We start from the raw sequence: 25,927 nt of genomic DNA on the forward strand, positions 1-25,927 counted from the left end.
AAAATCTCCCCGACTTCCAGGGCAATGCAAATTGAACTCAAGATAGCACCATTCTCCCACCAAAACGCCAGTCTGACGACTGACGGCTCTGGAGTGGATGTGGAACAACTGCTCGCACCCTACTGGTGGAGCAGAAATGGATAAACTGCTGTATCTGCTAAGCTCGACATATACACACAGGCCCTACGAGCCAGCATTCCACTCACCGTAAATGCACCAGGGGCGGACACAAGACCGGCCAACAAGCCTCACATCTACCAGCCTCACACTGAAAACAACCCGAACACCCATCAAGGAAAGAATGGTTTCAAACATTTGTGTTATGTTCCTGAAGTGGAATACTATAAAGCCATGAAAATGACCCGATACTGCTGCTCAATATAAGGATGAAGTGCATGGAGGCAATGCTGAGAAAAAGAAGAGAGAGAACGAGACACATACCCTACACGATGCCATCTACGTAAATAAATACCACAAAACACGCAAAAGTAACCGAGGAAAGAATGTCAGCAGGCCAAACAGTGGTTTCCTGTGAGGAGGGGGAGGCAGTGACCAGGAAGGGCCACCATCTTGCTTTGCAAATGTTCTGTTTCTTGACCTGGGTGGGGTCACCAGACTGTGTTCACTCAGTACCTTCATCATTTGGGCAATTTTCTCTACACTGTATTTCAATAAAAACCACCGTGTCAATGAAGCATTATACCAAACCAAATTACGAAAAGGTGGTGGTGCCATTATGTACACAGAACTTACTATTTTTCTTTCCTTTTATACTTAGCTGGATATCATAATAATCTTCTCTTCTATCAGATCGGTAGTCTACTTCTTTACACTGGATATATGACTACAAATAAGGAGAATAAGATGGCTTAAGCATTAACCGTCAAAATATTTGCATGTTTAAAATCTTTAAAAATCACTCTTTAAAACTGGTTATCACATACCACCATCTTGCCTCTGAATAATTTAGGTATGGTGCCTTCTACACACGTGCCTTTCATCTTATTTTCCACATTATCAAGCAACTGGAAGAGAAAGTTTTGGCTTTCAGAAAATGTTATGCTTAATTAACATAAAGTAATTTGAAATGTGACTAGGAAATTTCAATGGTCAAAGAAATTCTAGACTATAAATATTATGACCTTTAGCATGCAATTATCAAAAACATACAAAAATCTTCTTCCTTGGTTGGATATTTACAAAAATATCTACATGCAACAGTTGAGATTAACCCTCTATACAGCCTTTGGAATGAATTAGTAATCTGTAGTGCCTTTAGAAGCATTTTTTATATTCATTTTACCTCTGTGGAAAAGCATGTAAATTGAGCACTAAACTTAACTCGTATTGGTCCACACCAAGAGATTAATGAGGTTGAGCCTGTCAACAGGATTGACTGGTTTGTCCATGGATATTTAATGAACTGGATTCAATCCAGCTAGTGCTGCAAAAAAGAAAACACACCTTGCCCAGCCAATCACCTTGAATAGCCATTTCATGTTGTGTGTGAGTGTGTGTGTGTGTGTGTGTGTGTGTGTGTATTTCTTTCATCACAACTGGAAGAGTGCGCGTCTGCTAGTGACTAGAGATGGTCTGCGGGAAGATCCCCTACACAGAGGTCTGCCTCAACCAGAAGTTCTGTGCCAAGGCGGGGTCTGGGTCTTGTGCTACAGAGTAAGAACAGAAGTCACTATTCTAAAGTGAAGTGGGATCATCAGGACAGCTACTCAAGCCAATCTGTTGTTTCTTGGATTAGTAACTCTGGTAATTATGCCAACTTAACACATTAAAAGTACACTACCTATACTATTCAAATTTACATTTTCCCTCACACTTCCCTATCAAATAATTTTTCAGTCTTTCTGGTTTTAAACTAGATACATGCTGTCTTTTCTTTCTAGCCTAGTTCTGGTCCTGAACAAAGATGGGCATAACTGGAATGATAGTGACTGAAGTAGGCCTGAGGTTTTACTTGGTAACAACTTCTGACAGTGCTTCAAAATATGAAATGTAAGTAGTAAACAATTACGGCTGAAAACTCACCACTCGACAGAGTTCTTGAACATCATGTTGCATGAAGCTATCTAACGTTTCCCACCTTAGAGAGATAAAATGAATTTATATTTAAACTTCCAGATTTCAAACAAGAGTAAATTAACAAGCAACTCAGACTAAAAAACCAAACCATGTAATTAGTCATTATTCTTAAATTTTTATGAAGATTATAATTCAAAGACAAACTGAATTTTATCCAGACACCAAAACGTTCACAACTTTATACTGTTCTGAACATCTTACTGCAAGGGGAGGTCGTGTTTGCAAGTAAATGTACAGAAACTTGGAGACCATATGTTATCCTTTCCTTGACAGGTAAACCTAAGTGGTGAACTGCTTCTCAAGCAAAATTCTAAAAGCCTCCATTTCCAAAGAGGTCAAACAAAGGACACTGATAAAATGCCCTGACATACTCAAGTGCCTGAGCTCTGCTCTCAACCCTTCCCCGTCCACTAACTCAGCCCTCGAGCAGCAGAATGGACAGGTCTCCCAACACATACCCGAACGACTTGGTCAGCTTCTTTGTTCCTACGGGCTTATCACTGTGCTGTAATTCATAGAACACTCTTTGCAATGCTAAAGGGACGCTTTTGGATGAATCGTCACCCTCTGTCGGCATCATGTACACAGCCTAAAAGAATTGATTCAGAAATAAAAATGGAATTTTATGTGAAAGTATCATTTCTAACACCACAATGACGAAGGCAGTTGGGTAGGGCTTTTAACTATCCCCCCCACAAAGGGTCAAAAGGTCTTTTAAAAATCAAGACAGTGAAAAAAGAATTTTAAAAATGACTTAAGGCTCACCATCCAATGAGAACCACTTCTATTTCATACTTCTTAGAGCAGAGCAACATTTTTTAACTTAACATGACTTTGAACAAAAGAGTTGATGGAACTTCAATGCTACTGCAATTAACCACACTCAACTATCCCCAAGATATCATCCTATCTTGGTAATTAACGCTGCCTGGAAGAATGGTGCGAAAAGGACACGCCAGCAGACCAGCCAATGGTCCCCCCAACACCAGGAGTGTGTGCTGCCTGCGCTGCTCCCCTGCTTGCACGGCATTCCTAAAGGGCAAGTAACTATCCTCCGTTAGATTTTATATTTTTTAGAAGTTTTAGCTATAGTAAGTGAAAAATTAAGATTCCTGACCAGGAGTTTTTCAACTAATCAATTTTAATATAAAACTTTTCAAATGTTGCTGCTAATGACTTTCATATTTTTTAAAAAAGCTTTTATTATTTCTAGCCCAATAAAGTTAGGTTTGTCGGCTGTGGTAAACTTTTCATCATCTAAGTTAGCTTCACAAGCGTCCGAACACTGAGGAATAGAGCTATGTATAAGCATAAAGCAGGGGCCTCCCTGGAGACGCGGCAAGAGACAAGTCTGGTGACGGGGCTTTGCTTGCCCCTTAATACTTGAGAGAAAAGGGTGGGTGGAAGGTTGAGGGAGAGAAACACCATCCATTTACCTTTCGCAGTTGGTTTGTGAAAAATAAAGTCTGCAGCAGGCTGTTCATGTAACAAGTCGCTCCCTGATTCTTTAAACCGACATAGCCCGTGTGCTTCTTTGAATCCCACCTACAAGATCAGTTTGAGGTTGAGGGAAAACTGCACAGGACACCTCCTTGCTTCTGCAACGTGTGTGGGCGAGGGGACTGGGGGCCAGCACCTCACTGCTCTGCACCACCACCTCCTTCCCACCATCCTGACACGGGGTGACGACGTCCGAGCACCCGCCTCCAAGTGAATAACTCGTTGCCAGGCTGGCAGTTATCACACGGCTCCCTCCGGCAGTCACCAGTTTTGTCTGCTCAAGCACGTGGGCCAGTGCGAACTCAGCCCGGCACCGGAGAGGCGGCCTCCGCGCGGTGTGCTGACAGCAGCAGTGCCATCATTTACCCAGAGCAGCACTCTCAGAGAGGAGTTCAAGTCTATTTCTATCAAACTGAGTCCCAGTGTGGCTCCCTCACACACACATCGGCTCACACGTGTAGTCAGCACAAGGTGGGACGGAAACAGCCGAAACCCCTCTTTTCTGTAGCGTCCCGTACACGGAGAAGGACAGGCATGCATACCGGCAGGTTCAGACCTCAATTACAAGAGCCGTTTCCCTTTACTCTGTTACACAGGTGGTTGGTTAGGAGAGAGAACAGTCTGTACCCTCTCGCCCCCAAGAGTTAACAGGAAGCAGAACAGCCCTCCCCAGCGCCATCCCCTCCCCCTCTGTGCACGGTGCAAATGTGTGACCAGTACTAGACATTTACTGTGAGTTCAGGCCAGCAGGACTCTGATGCCGGGGGTAAGAGGTTTTTGCAAGACTGAACCAAGATACCTGTTTTGATTGGTAAGTCTGAAAAACCCAATCTACCTTCTTAGTCAAAAGATGTATCATAAGCATAGGGGGAATGTTTTCTAAAGGAAGGGGAAAAACCCCACAAAAAGTTTAACTAGAAATACCACCTTTTTACCCCCCACTCCTGGTATCTGAATACAATTCAAGGGTATGTTTCCAAAAGGCTACTCAAGAAAAGCCTGATTCCTCTGATATCAGCCCAATGAATATGAAAACTAATAAATCTTATTTGTTTTAAAATTTCCCAGGGCCACATGCAGGCCACCTTAGCCAGGACCTGGACTGAATGACCTGACCGCCCTTCTGGGCTGCCGGCTGCCCATCCCACCCGGGTCAGCCTACGCACTCATGCCAGAGGAGGGCCACGTGGGAAGAGAAAAAAAAACGGGAAGAGACAGGGGCGCCTACACTTGACTCCTTCCCACCTAGGCTGCACTTTATTTCTTCGCTCGTTGGCCTTAAGAGTCCTGCTCGTCTACAACCTGATCCCAAGGCACCATCTCAGCCCTCTTCACACTCTCCTAGTGCCCCGCCCACCTCAAACTTCCCTGCCAGGTGTCCTTACTCACACCCTTCTCCCCACCTCCAAATTCCCCCGGTCATTCCTTATCAATCAAGGACATCCTCAAGGACATCTGACACATTCTTCAAGGCCGACACCTCGCTCTTGCCCACAGACCGCCTGGACCCAGGGACGGAACCCTCTCCTCCCAGCGCCATCCACACCACAAAATAACAGCACATCTGCTGCTGCAGTTACTGCCGTCAACTCCTCTGCCCGAGTGGTCTTGGAGGTTCTTCGAGGGCAGAAAACCATGGCTGCCTTGTCCAACATAATTATATTCCTAGAGCCCAGCAGAGTGTCTGGCACATAGGAGCTGCTCAATAAATCCGCCACACAAAGGCATGAGCGCGAAGCTGGCATACGTCCGTTGATCTGGTCTGTGTGCCAAGGGATGAGCACACAGAGGGTGCTTATCTGCTGTATATATGCACCTCTGCTCCTTTCACTAGAATTCACAACATCTCTTAATAGCATCCAATTAAAGGAAAACTTACGCAACTCCATGGGGGGCATCCGCCTGTACAAAGACTTCAAAAGTAACTTTGTCATCATCTATAAATCCTTTCTCAGGATCAGTCACTTCCTATAAAAAAAAAATAAGAATATCCAACTTGCATAAGAACCCGCAAATGCTCACTTCATTCCAAACAATTACCCTGTACTTAATCAATTAAAATACTACTTTTTCAAAACACCTAAATTGTGCTTCTAGTTTTGCAGTGCTTTGGCTTGTTTTAAATAATGTTCTCTGAATGAAAACAGCAAAAGCTTGGATGTCTCCTGGAGGAATGGGAGGTGTCAGGGGCTCAGCATCCACTCAGCAGGCAGGGTCTGGGGAGGCTGCCAGAGAACCCACCAGAGAGCTGAGCAGGGCGTTCCTAAGTCCTACTGGCTTCCACCTCTGCAAAAGCAGCCCAAACGCGCTGACTTGAGAATTCACTGGTTACAGGAAACCACCCTGCACTATGCCTGCCTCAGTATTATTTCTTTTAAAGGAAACCTAGCCTATCAGGAAGGCTATTAACTACCTTACTATGTTTGACCAAAACACCGAGATGAAGTCTTGTTGGCTGCTAAAAACCTGACGTAGGAAACTGGAGAAAAAACGTTTTCAGTTACCTATCCAACTTACAAAGCAAACATTTTGATCCTAAAATGAATAGATGGATATGAAGAATGGAGAATTAGGGAACAAAGAACAACGCTCAGATCATTCAGTCTGAGTACATTGTTACTACTTACACTCCAGGCCATGAAATTGGAAAATCCCCAATCGTTCTCTTTATGGAAGAACAAATGACTGATACGCCGGCTGAACGACTTCTCATCATCTCTGTAATTTATGATCTTCAGCACCGCTTGTGCATGACAGGACCAAGACCTGTTCAGGGAGGACAATCTAAGCCTCAGTCGACAGATTTACCTGACTTTTACACAATTTTTAAAACAGCACACAAAACCTCCCATATTTTTTCCTTCTATTTTTTAGATGGAATAAGGGGACACACATTATCTTTAATGGAGAAAAAAATGTGAAGAGGGTCTGGGGGTGCCCTTGTGTGGTCTGGAGTGATTTAACTCAATGCTATATGTCTTTTTTTTCTTTAATTTTTAAAATTTTATTTATTTATTTTTGGCTGTGTTGGTTCTTCGCTGCTGCGCGCGGGCTTTCTCTAGTTGCGGTGAGCAGGGGCTACTCCTCGTTGCAGTGCGTGGGCTTCTCATTGCGGTGGCTTCTCTTGTTGCGGAGCACGGGCTCTAGGCGTGCTGGCTTCAGTAGTTGCGGCACACGGGCTCTAGAGCTCAGGCTCAGTGGTTGTGGCTCACGGGCTCTAGAGCTCAGGCTCAGTAGTTGTGGCGCCCAGGCTTAGTTGCTCCGCGGTATGTGAGATCTTCCCGGGCCAGGGATCGAATCTGTGTCCGCTGCGTTGGCAGGCAGATTCCTATCCACTGTGCCACCAGGGAAGCCCCTATGTCTTTTTAATTTCTAAAAGGTTTCAAGTTTTTTACTGGTATCTATAAAATACAAGTGTTTGAACTTTAAATACTGTCCTTAGATTTTACAAGAGACAATAGCTTTTTGGTCAGATAATAGTTCTAGTACCTAATACGGCTATTACTTGAATAGAAGAATGATGATAAAGCTATTTTTTAGGTGAACAGACCTAAAGCTGTAGGCTCTACTAATAAGTGTCACTCCTGCCCCCCTCAGGTGCTGTGAGGCTTCCACACCAGGCTGTATAGGGGGCTCTGAGCAAGGATGCCACCACCCGAGAATAACTGCAGGTGCGGTTGTTTGGGGCAGACCCCAAAAGGGTCCCTGGATCAACGTGTAAAATGTTTAAAAACCAACTTAAAGTGGAGCTTTTATAAAGGAAGGTTTTGACTGAACTCATTAGACTGAGCTTTTTATAAAGGAATGTTTCGACTGCAGACTCATCAGAACAAGGGCAAGGGCAGTGTTGTTCCCGCGGGGATGCCGCTCGCTCGGGATGCCATCGCTGGACATGGGCTGCTGGATGTTTCCCAAACTACCGTTCAGGCTCAAGTTGTCTGTCAGACTAATAAAACCAATCCAGCCTCAACGCTCATCAGATCAGATCATAATGTGAACGGAACACAAGAAGTAAAAATTTGGCCAAGGCCCTGACTGCCCCATAAAACTGGCTTCTTAAACACTCAAGTAAAGAGGAAAATGAAAGCTTTGGCAGAACAGCTGGAACCAGCGCCCTTTGGGGAACATCTTCATCAAGGGTGCCAAGGGCCATAATTGCGGTGGCAGGGAGACGTGGTCAAGGAAGCAGCTTTCCCGTGGGTTCATGGATGTGGAACGAGAAAGGGTGACAGTGATCTGGAATCCATCCCTTCAATCTCTCAACTGTGCTTCTGATAAACGTTGAACAGCGACACTTTGCTTTTTAATTTTAACTTTCTGAATAACCCATAGAAATTGGTTAACATACAGTGAGGATGTCTGCCTGAAGAATTTTCCTTAACGACAATTTCCCCCCCTAGCAGTTACTGGTAGAATAAGAAATACACCTGGTAATCCAGCAGTCAGCTAGTCCAGATAGGCCCTGATTCCATGTTCCACGGGCAGGTAGATTCTAACACACAAAGTTCAGTTTATTTGCAAGAAAAATATACACCTTTTCTAGTTTGGATATAGTACCTACCAGTGAGTTTTAAAGAGGGAATTGTATTTAATATAACTTAAAATCAAATGACTATGTAAAGGCAGAAAGGGAATTCAAAGAGAAATCCAAAATTCAAAGAGGCCAATTTGGCTTCCAATAATGTACTAGAACTACTTGCGGATTTGTAATTGCATCATTTAAACTGTCTTACGTGGAATCAGATTCAGCATTGCACTGGAGAAAGAATCCTACGCTTTTTTGGTGTGGTCTGTCTGGATAAAAGCGTGGCATCACCATAATCTTCCATGGCAGATTTCGCACAAAACACGGAGGGCTAAGGACCGACTCACTCAGTCTGCTGAAGCGCTCGACAGTGAACTGAAAGGTTGCCTCGGAGCGCCAACTCGTGTCTGCAAGAAAACGCTTTGTCAATCACCAAGCCCGGCATTGTCAGACAACACTGAAAGCAGCACAAACCTGGGTTAACCATTCTATATTCAACTGCTAAAATCTAACCCTTTGGGGAAAGGATAGCATCATTTCCAATTTAGTAACAATCTAAAACTGTGAGATGACATATAGTTTGTGTAAATGAAATCCCAAACTCAGAGGGCTAGCAACACACACCTGCATTCCCCACCAGACGAGCTCAGTGTGATTAAGAATGTCTATTCTACTCTGTCTTAATTCCCAAGTAATCCGCAGTGAGTGGAGAGACTGGAGAAAAGGAGTAAAACTTCTCACGTCACATCTGTTCAAGGACAGGACTTGAGGAGGAAAAGAAAAGGGCTTGAGACTTGGGCTGAGTGTGGAGAAGAAACATGAATTTGCAGGCAAACAAGAACTTCCGAGGAGTGGGCGACAGCCATTCCTGGGAAGCGCAGCACTGTTTAGAGATAAGAAGATTCCTAAGAAGTTAGCTAAAAATAAATGTTAACTTCATTAGTTCACAATTTTGGTGAAATATCAGACTAGATTCTCTAAGGGAATTATTTGAAAAAAAGAAGAAACTGGCATTCCTTTTGACGTGAACAAAATGAACTATTAAATTTACTCAGCAAGACCAAAGGCCAATTTAAGAAATCAAGATTTCCTCCAATAAAATGCAAAGCACTGATACAAATTCAACTAAAAGTCACACTTGGAATTCCAGCTTTTTCTGTTGCTGACTATTCCTTTCAAGTGACCCAGGCTGTGGATTAGTTTTGACAAACCCAGCAGTGTCCATGCTTCTCCAGCTCTCCCCGTGAGGGGAGCAGCTCTCCCAAGGCCACCCGCCAACCTGTTACCGGCCAGCACTTTTATAAAATATAATAAAACTGCCGCAGGAAGGCCAAATTGCTATACAAGTTTCTAAGCGCTTCCTCTCTCTGTGCCTATCTCGTGGCAGATTGGGGACAGTTCACAGGCCCAGGGGCCAAGGGCCACACTTGGTCTATAGAATAACAGGAAGGCCTTCTCTGGCTGAGAAGCAGGTGCTACTTTGACATCCCTGACCCCACGCACAAAGTGGGGTTTCGCAGGTCTGTGCCCTCAGCCCGTCTCTACACTTCACTCAGGTCACTGCGGTGCAGACTTCTCCGCACACAGAACTGCCTCCACTGTGACTGAATTTGTTCTTAAGAAAACATGTCCATCAGTCCTCATGAGAGGGTAGTATTCTTTACCAAAGAAATAAAACCCAAAAGGATGTGTAACAGCGCTTTTATCTTCGTTTAAAGGCTCTCCGTCCCCACCTTTTTTTTTTTTTTTTTTTTTTTACTACCCGTAACCTGGCTCAGCTGTTAGCAGAGAGGCCCTCAAAGGAAGAGCAGCTGGATGGGTGCGTTTTGCATTCGAGCCTCCTCAAGGGGCAGGTATTACCCTCATCCCTTGCACAGATGAGAGTCCACGGAAAAGACAAGAAACTTGTTCCAGAGAATGAGGTCCAGAATGGCTGAGGAGAAGAGCGGGCCACTCCTCCACAGCCACACAAATCATATTTGAGCAGCATCTAAACCCCACAAGGTAGGCAAGGGCAGGTGTTACTTAATTCCCACTTTACAGATGAAGAAACCGAGGCCTGCTGAGGTTAAGTGGCTTATCTCATCCAAGGTGTTAAGAAGTGAGCACAGGGGGTCTCAGTACCCAAGATCTGGACACTGAGCACAGTGACCCTGCCTCTGGTTTGTAAACTGCCATCCTACAGTTTAGGTGACCAAACGCAGAGCCCAATAAACCCGGCCTGCTGTACAGTAATGGCAGGACACACTCCTGGGACCTAAGGACATCATGTCGCAAGCCCCCCCCCCCAACTCACCTACCTGACTGTCAGTTACCATTCAGGTCTTTGTAGGATTACAGTTTTATACAGACAAAAAAATGATACACATCATAAATGCCTTTTTGCTCTTCCTCCCGACCCTTTAGTCAAATTCCTCAATTAATCTTAAACATTAAATAGGACCACACGATGGGGAGCTCAGCACAGCACGCATCCAGAAGCGGGCTAGCCCTTCAAGGCCAAGGCTCTGGGTCTTGAGCCTGGCGCCACCCTGGCCCCCATGTGCAGTTCACACTTGCTGAATCACACACTAGATGTGAGATTCTGCCTCATGTTCAAGGCAGAGGATTATCTTCCAAAGTATGCTAATGAGGAAGTTTAACATGAGATCTCATGTGAATAAAAATGTCACCACCCCACAGCTCCAAGCTCTTCATACTGTGTGGCGTTGGTGGTATAGAGATGAGCATAGCTGCCTTGCAAACTCTTCATAACTAACTGAATAACTGAAAACCTGTATTAAATACCAGGTCAAGACAGGAGGGTCTACAAAAGAGAAGACGACGTGAAACCCATCTCTGGCAGATGGGGTCAGCCTTGTTACCCTCCCCTAAGGGAGCTAAATGAAAAAATGGGAGGAAGGTACTCGGGATTCCATGTACTATTTGTGCAACTTCCTCTGTATCTATAATTGCTTCAAAACAAAACTTTTTTTTTTTTTTTTTGGTAAAAGTAGTATACTTGGGATTATGAAGGATACCTTGTATCCTGCAGGATTAGTGTTTCATCCAAACAGAGACTCTAACCTGCCTGAACACCACAGAGCACTGACTCACCTACTCCAGCATCTTATCGCAAATGACAGGATGGCAAGCTCGTGCTACCTGCTGCCCTCAACACATCTTGTCAGAAATCTCGATAACCCACCACTTTAGGTCTTTTTAAAAAAATGGCAGGCCTGAGGTTTCCCCAAATGGCGCTCTTGCAGTAACTGTATCAAACATCGATTATTCATTCTAATACAAGTCTTTGCAAATCCTAGTTAATTCCCAGAAATAAGTTTTTTTTCACGGGTACCAACAATCTAGATCTACAACAATCACTCTCTACCTCTACTAAACATTTTTCCAACCTGTGTTGCTAGCCACTCAACTACTGTGTAAGAAACTCCCCCTACTAAAAAGGCCTCTCTGTAAAAATCAGATTCTAACTCAGTGTTTCCCATACTGTGTGCCCTCCAAAGATGTTAAAAGGAGATTCAGCAAAAACAGATTCTAACGTTCAGAGGCTTGGGGAATCATTAACAAAAAAAGTCTTTTGAAGAAAGATGTTAGGAGGCTGACAGCTTAGACGTACTTTAAGAAACATGCTTAAGCCAGCACTCCTCAAACTTCCTAGATTTTTCTGATCACTTTTCACAACGCACATATCCTGCCATTAAGTGTTTCAAAACACCTATCACTACTGGGAAAACGCTGCTGTAAACGAAGGCTTCTACTCCTAGAAACAGAACCATCTCCCTCCCACCCCCCTTGCCATAGATACGATCTTTCTCTCTCCTGACCCTGGGCCTTTAGAAAGGCCAGGAACAAAGCGTTACTGAAGATCACTTCTACTTTCTCCTGTAACATGCTTTTCCCGTCTGGTAATTCGCAGTAGGAGCATTTCTACTTTTAGGTTCTATAGCACCATTATTTACTACCAATAATTTAGTAAAATTTGCCTCAAAAGGGATTTTATGTACATTATGATCTCCTTATTGATTCTCAAATGAGGCAATCTGGGGCCCCCAGGAGACTTCTAGCCATGTTTAGAGACATTTTCGGTTGTCACGACTGCACAGGGGGTGGGGTGGGGTGGTGGTGGTGGTGACAGGTGACACTGCCATCCTACAAGGCACAGGACAGTCCCTTCCAACAAAGAAGTATCCACCAAAAAAGGCATCAGAGGCCAACAGAACCTGCCCTTTTATCCACATCTGTCTCCTCCCAAGCCCTCCCCGTAAAAACACCTGGGGAAAAACGAGAATGAAATTGCTCTGTGGAAACCAGACCGGGAGGGCTCTGATTGGATTGGACCGCTCACTGCTCCAGGAGAGACTACAATCGATTCCTGATTCACGCCTGGTACATCAGACCTGGTCATGCCTTCCCAACTGCACTCTCTGAACCTCTTTTGGCATCTCCAGGGTCTGAAATAAAACCAAGAGCCCAGCAACCAAGAGACCACACCCACACCGTTGCCCTCATCTGCGGTGGAAAGTGCACTCCACAGGTAACAAAGCAGCGGGTCAGACCACGCCTCTTTACCTTCCTCAGATATTGCCTCAGCCAGCTGCCAGGGGTAAACCGCACTGTGAGAGAACTCTCAACTACGGCTGCAGTTTCTCATGGAGGCTGAACTTTTGGCAGGAGGTCTGAACAGCAGTCCTTCTGGTGGTGCAGCCCGTGACTGATGGTTTCTTTCAACTGCCCCGTTACACCCCTGGGAAGGACACAACCCTCATGAGGATTGATGGACATGCTTTTGACAGAACATGGTTTCATATTACACTGCAAGATTCCAGGGGCTGCATAAAGTGATTACTGGCTGCTACCTTCTCATGATTTCGACCTGGCAAATGCACAGGTCACACAGTCTGATAAATTACAGCGAAGAAATAGCCTCAAAAGAAAGGCTTTCCTAGGCACAAAATGTCCATGCACGTACAAATGCATACACTTTCCACAGAGAAGATAAAGACCAAAAGTCAGTCTGGGGGACAAAGCCCAAAGCTCGATTCTGGTTTTGCACCTAACCGGAGTGGGGAGAGATTATTAGCTACAAACAACTGATATACTTGCTACAATAAGAATGCAATGGAAAGCCACGTTCCAGTGTCTAGAAGTATCGTGCTGCAGACGAGAAGGAAAGGACAGTAAGATATACTTGTGTTCTGAATACTAGGAGTGGCTGGAAAATTAATTGTAGGCCTGAGCAAATACCCATCTATTACAAACTCCTGTATTTCAACCTTCTCTCCTAGGCTGGGGAAAATCAACTTACCTTGAAATCTGTAGGCAACCTTGAAATTTGAAACCAAAACAGGCTCCTAAATTTTCCTCAGATACAACCTCCTGAAAACTAGCTACTCTTAAGAAACTCAGAAGTACTCAAGGAAGAAATGTCTGTTTCCGACAGTTTTTTGCCCAATGCGCGTAAACAAAGCCCAGGTACTTACCGTCCTCCATGTCTTCCTCTGTGTTGTTGTGCCCATCACTCATGGCTACATTGCCGTTGATAACAGGGTTTTGAGTAATTCTTGGTGGGTCATCTGCATCTCCAGCTTTAAAGAAAACAAAGAAATTCCATGATTTTTACCTTCATGGCTTGAATTAGATTAGAAATATATATATATACTTGTACTCTGACAATTTCCAGTCACTATTAAGTTCCAATTGTGCCCAAATAATTGCACTTTAACCCAAAAAGTATTTACTAGTATGTTTACTAAATATAAACTTTTGTTTCTTTCAAAATGCTAAATGGGACTTGAAAACACATTACACCTCACAATAATCAGCTCCATTTGCGATGATCTTTATTTTGACATAGGTCCACGGTTTAAAAGAAGAATTTTAAAAAGCCTTTGGCGGGATTTAGGATTTAAATAGCCTCTACTGCCCATACTTCACATTTAAATCCTGTCCTTCCAGCATGTCAGAATAGCTCACTGCAACTAATGCTGTTCTGTTTGCCTGTACAGTCGGCTTTCCTTGGTAAATCAGACACTCCAATAGAAATTAAGTGTCTCAACTACAAACAGGAGATGTGGTTTTTTAAATAGCTGCACAGTTGTGTCCTTGGACTCCAATACTCAGAGCCTTTACACCATTAGGATCAGCAGTCAATCTGATTCAGCACCATGGAGAGCACCCTCCCCTTTCCCCTCTAGACAAACTCCAAACTCCAATTGTCAGGTTACTTTTCTCAAATAATTCCTGAATATAAACCATCCGATTTTCCTTCTTAAGCATCTCAAAACACACGTTAGAAATCCTTGGAAGCTAAGAAACAGGTATTACTACTCAAATTTAGACCACTGCCACTCCTGATACTTTTGTTTTATTAAATATCAATATATACAGTTAATTAGCAATTGTGTTAAAAGCTGTCTATGAAAACATAAAATTTTAAACTGATCCCTCAACCATGACATCCTGACAGAAAAACTGGGGGAGGGAAGTAGGGAAAGGAGAAATTCCTTTTCCTGTTGCTTAACTAGCTTGAACTCTAAACTCTAAAACTTATATGCTTAAAAAGCAAAATGAAACATTGGGTGCTTTGACAGAATTTCCACATTTACCCTCCTAAATTAACCATTTCAGGGAATTCCCTGGCAATCCAGTGGTTAGGACTCTGCACTTTCATTGCCGAGGGCCCAAGTTCAATCCCTGGTCAGGGAACTAAGATATCCTGCAGGCCTCGCGGTGTGGCACCAATAAATAAATAAATAAATATATATATGCGCATATATATTAACCACCTCAAACCATCACACAAAATATTTTATGAGGAAAAACCCTATGAAGGCCTTTGAAATAAACAGCACATTCCACCAATGGAATATTATGCAGCAGTTTTTTTTAAGGTTCTCAGTGTACCTATATGAAATGTTCTGAGTTATATTAAAGTTTTTAAAAATTAAGGTACCAAGCAATATATATCATCATATGCAACCCTTGCTATAAAAGAGAGAGACTGTGATGGAATAAGAGTGTGTACTTTCTCATTTCCCTTTATACCAATAAGCAAACACTGGGAGAACACAAACTAGTAAGAGGTTCTGTAGAAGCAGCAGTAGAGTGATTCTTCACTGCAGACACACACACACATCACATGAATGCACTATAAATCTTAAAGTAATTTGCTTGACGTAGGCCTGGTACTTTTAATTTAGTTCCTCAGTTCAAATCCAGCCTACGGCAAGAGCTTTAAAACATGGTCTATAATGCACGAATGCAAAAATGACAAAGGTTTCTCTGCAGGTGGCTCCTAAAAGGCAAGGCAAGTAGGGTTCTGCAGCTGAACCAGGTGCTCCTGAGCAATGTCCCATCTTTTACACACGATGGGTACACATTCCTGCTGGGCTGACCAATTTTCCACCCTTCACAGGCCTGGAGACGGTGGTCCAGGCTGGTGGCTGTGAAACTGCAAAAAGCTCCTGGTTGGCCCAGCATGTACATGAGGAACCTGTCCAGCAACAGGCCCTCCCAACCAACTGCCATGGGACCCTTGGAGAAAAGGTTGGCAACTCAAGTCTAGCTCCTAAGGGACTGAATATCCAGTTAAAAAAAGCTTCTCATAAAAATGAGTTAGTTCAACAAGAGGATTAAAATTTTAATTAAGACACGGTAAGTCCCCGGACCAGAATTAAATGATGAAAGCGCCTGATACCACAATCTGTATTAAGCTTCCAGAAATATCCTAAATGATAAGGCTGTCTTTATCATCAAGGAAGAAGTGCAAGATTGGCACGTACATATATTTATCACTCTATATAAAGTGATCCTGTTCCCGAATTTTATATCCTGCCTAGTTGGAATTTTCCCAATGTATTAACTCTCATTTGGCCAAATACGAACTACAACACTAATTTTTTTGACACACACAGTTGCAAATACCAATGACAATATGGTATGCCTCAAACACATAGACAAAAAGGTCTCTGATATACTTAAATGTCAAGGAGGGGAGGAGAGCAATTATCATTCCGAAATATATACATGACACCCAGAAATACGAAAGGAGTTCATTTCCATTACTCACAATTGGTAAGCCTTTTGACAACAACCTTGTGATAAGTACCAGAGGCATATTTTAATATATATGTGGCACAAAATACCTTTTTTAAAGAGTGACTTCAGAAACACAAAAGGCTCCCTTGTTTAGTTACAAAGCCTATATTTCCTCCTCTTTTACTGAGGATGCCTGTGCTTACATCCAGCTTTTCTCCCCACAGACTTCTGTTTGTGATGTCACAACCCAGAGCTACTGACCCCAAAGAACACTGGCCAATTGCTATGGAAATGATGTGGTGCTGATTTAGCACCTGAATCTCACTCCTGGATGAGAAAAATAGAAAATTCCAATTGTTGGCCTTGACATTTTCTATCACTTCACAAATATTTCTCAAACCTCTCCCCAAAAGGCTGGGTAGAGGGAACCAAACAACCCCATTAAACCCACCTCACGGTCTTCCAACTAAGAGTCTATATGCTGCCACCAGGAGGTACCTGGGCCACGAAGATCCAGCCATGCCCCAGAGTCACTCTCGACTCAGCCCCCCAGATTTCTCCTCAAAAGTCCCAACTAGTGGGCTTCCCTGGTGGCACAGTGGTTGACAGTCCGCCTGCCGATGAGGGGGACACGGGTTCGTGCCCTGGTCCGGGAGGATCCCACATGCCGCGGAGCGGCTGGGCCCGTGAGCCATGGCCGCTGAGCCTGCACGTCCGGAGCCTGTGCTCCGCAACGGGAGAGGCCACAACAGTGAGAGGCCCGCGTACCGCAAAAAAAAAAAAAAAAAAAGTCCCAACTAGTAATACAATCCAGTGAGCAAAACCATGGCTCAGTTAAAAGGGCAGAACACATGGATTACCAGAGGCCATGGGCCAACACTCGGTCCCTGAATCGGTCAAGCAGAGCCTAACCAGCACATTTTAAGCCCCAGTCTACCAGTTCACCCTGACTTCCAAGTCAAAACCCCCAGACTTCTGCTTGGTCCTCCTCCTCTCCTCTCTCCTGGCACTGAATCCATTTTAAAGAATATTACATAAAATAGGGGTTATCAAGGTAAATTAGAACACTGATATCTTTCTGCAAGTCCAAATATACTGCAGAAGGAGTGTTCAGAAATGGCATATTGGTTCTGAAAATCCATCAGTGGCGTAAGGCCCCCACTCTGAGCTCCTGAATCACCTTCTGGTACAAGCCCATGGTTCCCTGCCATGTCTGCATGGCTCAGCAGCAGAATCTTCTGGGGGGGGGGAGGGTTCTCTTGGCTACATCAGAGTGACTGCACAGAATCTCCAGGAGCTCTCCCTCAGAATTCTTTTTTTTTTTTAAAAAAGCTCCCCACAAAATTAGGGCCAGAAGCATATTCAAACAACCTCATCAAAACACAGAGTATCAGTGTGGGAGAAAGAAGTCTGGAGTTACTAGTTCCCTCAGGTGTTGATGTAAGTTGCTAGTGGGGGAAACCAGGTGAGGGGTCCATGGGAACACACTCTACTAACTTTACTGTACATCTAAAATTAACCCAAAATTTCAAGTTTATTTTTAAAAAGAGAACATAAGAAACCCTCAAGCCTAAGAGGCAAGGAATATAGCTATTAAACTTATACAGGAAAATTTTCGGCATGAAGCATCCATACAAGCATGTGTGAAATTCTCACATAATTAAAGGTAGAGAGCAAGGCAGCTTAGAGCTGAGATACGAAACAAAGTCTCCCACACAGACACTGGGCGGGTGCACAGAGCACAGCTCCTCAGGAGGGGCCGGCCTGGGAGAGAGGGCTGGCGTCTATGCTGGGGCAGGAGCAGCAGAGGAAACACTGGGCACGTGAGAAGGATCTAACGTCTGCTCCCAGGATTTCACAAATAAGTAACTCCCAAGTACTGGTCCCTATTGTGTGCTGGGCGCTGTATAAACATTCTCAGGCAGTGATCACAGCCTGGGATCAGGCAGAGTGGGGTGTTTACAGATGGACCCAGGGTCCCGGCTGGACTGAGAGGGATGTTGCCCTGGGCCTGTAAGCTGTGGAGCAGCTACTCTCTTTGCTTTTCCTCCATGAGACAGGAGTGGCCCTTCCCTAAGGAGGACTGCTCACCCTGAAATAAAGTATGTTAGATGGAGCTCCTGAATGAAGCCAGAGGCACCGGTCAGGAAGAAATAAAGAAGGAAGTCCTGAGCAAAGAGGCACAATGCTGTGAAAAGTTCTTTAGCCACAAATACTTTAAAAATGCCTACTCTCACCATTTTGCAAAATTATAGTGCAATATCACAACTGGGAGAGCGACAATATACTGATCCTCCTCCTATTCACTTGCATGCATTTCATGATGTGAGGTCTGTGTGTTCCCCACACTCAAGATACTGAGCAGCCCAGCACAAGGACCCTCAGGGGGTGCTTTTACGGCCATACCCACCTCCATTCTGTGCCCGCCCCAAACCCCTGGCAATGGCCAATCTTCTCCATATCCACAATCTGCCATTTGAAGAATGGACACAGCATGTGTAAGTAAGCTTACGGAGCACCTTCTGACACAGCACAATTCCCTTGAGACTCACGTCAACAATGCATTCCTTTCTCCTGCTGAGAGGGTTCTGTGGCAAGGACATGCCACTATCTGCTCACTCAGATAGCGGCAACATCCGGGTTGCTTCCAGTTTGGAGGCATTACATATGAATAAAGTGGCTGTAAACATTTTTGTACAGGTCCTGAGCAAAGAGACAGGTATTTTTACTTCAGGATTTTACACAATGAATGAAATGCTCACAGAAGCAAGGCAAGGGGTGCAGTGATAAATAAAGGGAAATAGTGACCTCCCTGCCTCTGAGTCTAAGTAGAAGGAAGGCATTCCCAATGTTCATGTACATACACGTGCACAAGGTACAAGCACTTTTACTATTCACAATACGTGGATCCTAATTCAGGATCCATACAGATATGCGTACATGGATTTGATTTCGAATAGCACCATACCATTATGTCATGATCTACTCACCCATCCCCTACAGATGACTCTTCCCAGCCACCACCACCTCCTTTTTGGCCATCTGAGTGACACTACAAGCAAACAACTGTACAATGATTTTGTCCTGCAGCACGCTGTATAACTGTGTGGTCATCTGTCAGGGTCATCTCTCTCACACACTGAGCTCCCACAAGCAGTGCTCTTTCCCAGTGGCAAAGATCAACAACGCATCCAAAGCCACTACCAAGTGGCGCTGCACAGCCTCCTGCACCAAGTTCTCATGCTGCTCAGGAGAACTCTTCTAGCGCCATCACTTATTTTCAAGAATTCAGATATAATCGATTTCCCAATGTGCTGATCCTCAAAAAACCTGGCTCTAAGCTCAAAGAAGCAAAGAGACATCTGATAACTTGAAGGTGAGAGACAGAAGATGTACCACTCGTACTAAGCCCAGCTGAGAAGCTGAGCTGATTAGAGGGGGGGCGGTCTGGTAAGCCTTCCACAAAAGCAAGGACCCACAGGTGTCAGCTATCACACTCCCCAAGAAACCAGAACCTCCAGGGCATTGGGAAACAACTTTGGACGCCCCCAGAAAACCTACAGTTCTGTGGGAGAACTCGATGGCTCTGTGTCAACTCCAGTCCCCTTTGGGGGAATTCTCAGGCAAAGCCAGGCTTCGAACGGACTGGGGAACAGATCCAGATCCAGTCCTTGGGCAGAACCTGGAGGGAACCAAGGATACAAAGGTATGGAGCAAAATTGCAGGTCTGAGCCGTCTTTGCTCTCGCCCAGGTTTACCAGTCCTGGCAGCCGCTGGGTGGAAAGGAGTAGGTGCTGACCAGGCAGCAGGGCCCATTCACCAACAAGCTCACCCCCGCCCCCCAGTCAGACAAGGACCACAGTGCCTGTGGGCCATGAGGAAGTGCCCAAGTGCTTTCCGGCCCTCAATCCCTCTTGTGAAACCTCTTAGAAGTGGAAAACTGCAACTATGGTTCAAAAACATCATTTCTAATCCACTACTGCATTACAAGGATTTCATCCCCCACCCCCACCCCGGGCACACCGTATTTGCCCGCAATTACAGTAAGGAGGGCGACGTTCTAATGACTGTCTCCTAACACTGGTCTTCTCCACACACGACTAACTTGGGAGGTAGAGGCTGAGGCTGGGTGCCCTCTTCTCACAGGAGTCAGTCCCCTTATTTGCCAAGTGTCTTGATGTGTCAAGAGCAGGCTGCGCCCTGGGCTTCAGGAGGGAACAGATAAGCAGCCCTCACACAAGAGGGCTAATGCGACAGAGGGGAAAACAGCCACGGGCCTTGGACATCCGGGCCAGGACCAGAGAGTGAAGGGAGCCGGCTGGGCAGAGATCCTGAAGAAGCACATTCCAGACAGTTCCAGAGTGACCAGGAGCAAGGCAATGGGCAAGGGAGGAGGTGGGAGATGAGGCCCAGGTTGAGGGTGGGCAGGGCCTTGAAAATCTCCGAATGTTCACGTCAAGCCTATGTCCCACCAAATGAAGAGGAAACCACCGGTGGCCCTGAAAGCACTGTGACACTCAATAACAGGTGGGTCAGGGCTTCCCTGGTGGCGCAGTGGTTGAGAGTCTGCCTGCCGATGCAGGGGACGCGGGTTCGTGCCCTGGTCCGGGAAGATCCCACATGCCGCGGAGCGGCTGGGCCCGTGAGCCATGGCCGCTGAGCCTGCGAGTCCGGCTCCACAACGGGAAAGGCCCGCGTACCGCAACAACAAAACAAAAAACAAAACAAAACAAAACAAAAACAAAAACAAAAAACAGGTGGGTCAGAACTGAGATGGTGCCGGTGCTTGGACCCTGGCTGCCAGCCCCAGGCAGCCATCTGATCAAGCCTGTCCTCATCATCACAGGCAGCAGAGCTCCATCAGAAGCGCCTCTGCTGCCCTGTGGAGGATGTGCGTGAGGTGTGGTTTTGGGCTATCTTGCCCCTGCCAAGTTGGCAGGGCTGCCTCCAGTGACTCTCTGAATTCCTTCGGTCATATTAACAGTGAAACCGTCCGTGGCTTAATCAATACCACAACGGTGTTCTGGTTTTATTTTGATTTTTATATGAATTGGCTCCATGCCTGCCCCATGAAGGGAGCTGAAAGCCCACTTGCGGGTGGTGGTCCTGCCCTGGGGAGAGTCTGAGGATTCAAAGTAGACTCTGTATTGAAACCCGACAGTTAGCTCTATACTCTTAAATAATCCTGATTTAAATTAGTTATATGAAAATAAAGCCCCAAAGAAGGCCACGTATAAATCTGTGTTCCTTAAATAAAACTATTTGTTTGGGGTCTTCAGTTTGGCTTCATTATGTAAAAATCATCTGTTTTTAGAGGATCATGCTAACTGCCATCATGTCTGTCCCACAAACCATGACTGATGACTGAGTGAACACTGGCCGGGCATGGAGAGGGGTGTACACCCTGCACGACTGAGGAGCTTATAATTATGTCTGTGCTGCTTGCTTACACATCTGGTCTTATCTGCTATATTGGGTAGGGCAGTCCACTTGTGGAAAGGAAAAACAAGTCCCAGCAAGCCCAGCAGAGACAGAGCTGCACAGAAGCTACAGGATGAAGGCAGAAAGTATCAGCAACCCACAGGAGTCAAAGGATCAATATGCAGAACACACAGAGATCCTACAATCAAAAGAGACAACGCAACCACAACAAGGAGAAATTCTTAAGAAATACAAATGACAAATCTGCTCAACTTTCCTAATTAACACAATACCACTTTTCATCTACCAGAAACAGTCTCACATCACAAAATGTGTGGTGTCAAATGGCTAAAGTCTAAATTTATAGTCAAATTATTCTCCCCAAAGGCAGTATTTATTAAAACCAAAGTCAAATATTCTTTCACTCAAAATGCCATTTCTAGATATCCATTCCAAAGAAACTAGCATACATGCCCAAAGATATATACAAGCATATTTCTTATACTGAAGCACCATTTTTTACAGAGAAAAACTTAAAACATAAATGCCCATTAATTCTAAGGGCCATATATTGTATGGCGCCATTTATTCATATAAAGTGCCCAGAACAAGCACACCCACAAAGACAAAAGGCAGATCAGTGTTTGCCTAGAGCTGGGAGGGAGAGTGGAAGGGTGATGGCTAAGGAGTGCAGGGGTCTCTTTTTGGAGTGGTAAATTGACTGTAGTGATGGGTGAATATATTTATTAAAAGCCATTGAATTGTATGAGTGAATTGCAGGATATATAAAATCTCAATAAAGCTGTATTTTTTTTGGGGGGGGAGACAAGAACTGGACAGAAATGGGCTATTCTGAGTGGGAACAAATAGTTCCACAAATCACAGCTGTCTGAGGGCCCAGCATAGTGAATGATGTGTACATTGAACAACTGAATCAGGTGTAAGTGTTCCATTTTCTGCAGTATTTCTCTAAAAGTTTTAAACATTTTTGGTGTTTGAAAAACCCATTTATCTACAAAATTTATTTATGTACATAAATTCACTCTACATTCATGTAGTTTTAAAGAAAGTAAAACTATATTAAGGGACAATGTCCACCAAGAGAGAAATCAATTAGCAGGATGTCCTTACAGAATGAAGGAAGCTGTACATGTGGACGAGATGAAAAACAGGACAACACCCATCGTACATTAAGTACACGTGTTCACTGAGGGACGGAGTCTTTCTTGCCTTCTTGCTTCCATGTTGTTTTAATGTCTCAGCGAATATGTACTGCCTTTATAATAAAGGTAAAACCACCCACACACGCGAAGCGAAGCAAAGCAAAGCACGATGCAGAAAGGCACAACCAAAGTACTGCCTAAGGCCTGACACCACCTCAAGCAGCCCATAAAGTCTGTACCAGTGGGGACTTCCCTGGCAGTCCAGGGGTTGAGACTTCGCCTTCCAATGCAGGGGGTACAAGTTCCATCCCTGGGGAGCTGGGATCCCACATGCCGAGACCAAAACAGAACAGAAGCAATATTTTAACAAATTCAATAAAAAATTTTTTAAAAAAAGGTTATATCAGAGAAAGAAAAGGGTACAGCAGCTGCCCATTTGGGGGCAGGAGGGAGTAGGAACAAAAGGATCCCAGAACAAAGGGATTACCTAGATTACTTGTGACCTTGAAGGTCCTTTTACACCGGGGCAAATGGCAGCATCCTCTCTTAAATGCCTGGATTTTCTTTAGAACTACTTAAAAAGACAAGGAAGTTCGGGGGCTGAGGATTGGGGTCAGAAGTAGAGGAGAGATTTTAAACATACTGTGACTGTGCTAACTAAAACTTTTGAAAACTAGTCAAGCACAGCCAATTTCAAATGAGTTCCTTTATTTGTATAAAGCCACAAACAGAACAGCCTAGGACAGAGGACTAAGCTGTTTCTGGTTGGTTTTTTTTCCCACGTTGGTGTCAGCAGACCACCACTCAGGCCTTACCCTCCTTTTGAGGGGACCCACCCGGACTGTCAAGGAACACCTACTTTCAAAACCTTCTAAAAAACCAGTGGCCAAAGAAAGTGTTGAAAAGTTCCTGGGAGGAAGACTAGTTTCCCAGGTAAAGTCGCGGGAGCAGAAGACATATGGTGTTCAGGGGCTGGAAGGCACAGCAACAGTGTCAGCTTTCCTGAAATTAATCGGTATATTTGAACACAATTCCAATCACAATCCAGCAGAGTAAGTGAAACAATTCTGAAAAGAACACAGTTTGAGGAATTACACTACCTGATTTTGAGACTCACTATAAAGCTTCAGTTATCAAGATGGTGCTGTGTTACGTAGACACAGATGAATGGGACAGAGAGTCCGCAAATAGACCCATGTAAACATTACTACTTGATTTGTGACAAAGGTGTAAGTAATTCAATGGAAAGGGACAGCAGTCTTTTCAACAAACAGTTGGACACCAATAGGCAAAAAAAACCCCAAAAAACCCTCCAACCTCACACCTTATACAAATACTAACTGATAATAGACCGTAGATGAACATAGATTTAAACTTTAAAACTTTTAGAAGTAATCACGTGAGACATGGCCAAGAATTCTTAGACATAACACCAAAAGCAAGATCCATAGAAAAAAATTTTGATACACTGGACTTCTCCGGAAAGACACTGTTAAGAGAATAAACAGACATGCTACAGATTGGGAGAAAATATTTGCAAATCACCTATTGACAAAGGACTTATATCAAACATATAAAGAGCTCTCCAAACTTGACAGAAAAACAAAACAAAAAAACCCCAAATACTTGAACAGACACTTCATAGAGGGTATAGGGATGGCAAATAAATACATAAAAAGATGTGTGACTGTGAGCTATTAGATAGCTGCAAATTAAAACCACTATCCACCTACCAGGATGACTAAAGTGAAAAATGCTGACACTCGAGTGCTGGCGAGGATGAAGATCAATGGGGGAGTGGGAGAGGGCACGGGCGCCTGGGAAGTAGGTGGCAGGTTCTTACGAAGCATACCTCACACAACAACTCTACACCATCCTCTAGAGAAATGAAAACTCATGTTCACACAAAAACCTTAACACGGGTATTTATAATGGCTTCATTTGTAACTGCCCAAAACTGGAGACAACCCAGGTGTCCCTCCGTGGAACAGAATGGAAGCAGCAATAAAAAGCAACTACTGATTAGGTTACATGCTGTATGATTCCATTTTCTCGACATCTGCAAAATGACAAACCTGTACGGGATGGGGAGCATGGCCATGGTGGAGACACAACCAGCACAGCGTGAGGGGAGGTTCTGGGTCCTGACTGGGGCAGTGGTTACGCAGACCTACACCTGTGCTGAAACTCAGAGCCATTCACCCCAAAGGCAAAAGAAAAACAACGAAAGAAAAACAAAGGAAAAAAACACCTGGAGGGCAGGGAGAATAAGAAATGATTTACTGACTCTTTAAACAAGCACTGCCTCGGGATATGGGTTCAGATCTTTAACCATTCGGGAAAAGAGAACTGAGAGAGCATAAAAGATATACAGGTCTGAGTCTTTTTGCCTCAGGACCTTTGTTCGGGTGGTCTTGTACACAAATGTGTGCATCACAGCTCCTGTTCTTTGAGGAGAGAGGGAGTCAAAAACGTCAAAAAGCCAGGAAAATGGGAGGTCAGACACACCCTTTGCTCCAGTAAACTCACATACATAAATAAGGTGTGCTACTTCATAAGCTACGTTTAAATTCAGACCGATTGAGCTTCCCTGGTGGCGCAGTGGTTGAGCATCCGCCTGCCGATGCAGGGGACGCGGGTTCGTGCCCCGGTCAGGGAAGATCCCACATGCCGTTGGAGCAGCTGGGCCCGTGAGCCATGGCCGCTGAGCCCGCGTGTCCGGAGCCTGTGCTCCGCAGCGGGAGAGGCCCGCGTACCGCAAAAAAAAAAAAAAAAAAATCAGACCGATTCCCAAAGAGTTCCAACTGTTCCACGCAAGCTACTGGAAAACGGAGAAAATGGGGGGAAAGACAAACAATAAACAAGTGGAAGGCTGACCATGATGGAGGAATAGAAAGCAAAATAATCAAAATCACAATTACCTCTGGTTTAAGCACGCTCTCCTTGAATTCTCACAAAATATCTGTTACTCATCTTAACAGGACCGTCTTACATATACCTTTAAGTGTGAGGGGGACCAGAGGACGATTTCCCATTGCAGGGGACCACCCAACACTGCCTGCTGCCCGTCCCCATGGCGTCAGCTGCTGCGGACAACTAGGCTGCCACTAGCTAATTATCATCCAACCATCTTCGTCCTCTGCCAGATAGTAGTAGTAAGACTCTTAAATACAGAACAAAAGTC

At 44.6% G+C, this 25,927-nt stretch overlaps 1 protein-coding gene across 2 annotated transcripts in view; it reads right to left on the minus strand.

The window, feature by feature from the left end:
• Positions 1 to 25,927, minus strand: part of USP7 (ubiquitin specific peptidase 7) — a 56,259-nt gene that overhangs the window by 16,889 nt on the left and 13,443 nt on the right. Inside the window, exons 2-10 of one of the 2 annotated variants that reach the window (XM_060122389.1) lie at positions 13,603 to 13,707; positions 8,331 to 8,529; positions 6,225 to 6,363; positions 5,477 to 5,565; positions 3,534 to 3,642; positions 2,556 to 2,686; positions 2,044 to 2,098; positions 945 to 1,025; positions 754 to 844 (exon numbers count right to left, since the gene is read on the minus strand). In XM_060122389.1, coding sequence (XP_059978372.1) covers positions 754 to 844; positions 945 to 1,025; positions 2,044 to 2,098; positions 2,556 to 2,686; positions 3,534 to 3,642; positions 5,477 to 5,565; positions 6,225 to 6,363; positions 8,331 to 8,529; positions 13,603 to 13,707 — 999 coding nt within the window. Of the gene's footprint in view, positions 1 to 753; positions 845 to 944; positions 1,026 to 2,043; positions 2,099 to 2,555; positions 2,687 to 3,533; positions 3,643 to 5,476; positions 5,566 to 6,224; positions 6,364 to 8,330; positions 8,530 to 12,691; positions 12,709 to 13,602; positions 13,708 to 25,927 lie in introns of those variants that run through there. The other variant, XM_060122390.1, reaches the window with a different exon arrangement.

The sequence above is a fragment of the Lagenorhynchus albirostris genome, chromosome 15, assembly GCF_949774975.1.
Source record: "Lagenorhynchus albirostris chromosome 15, mLagAlb1.1, whole genome shotgun sequence".
NCBI classification, from domain to species: domain Eukaryota; kingdom Metazoa; phylum Chordata; class Mammalia; order Artiodactyla; family Delphinidae; genus Lagenorhynchus; species Lagenorhynchus albirostris.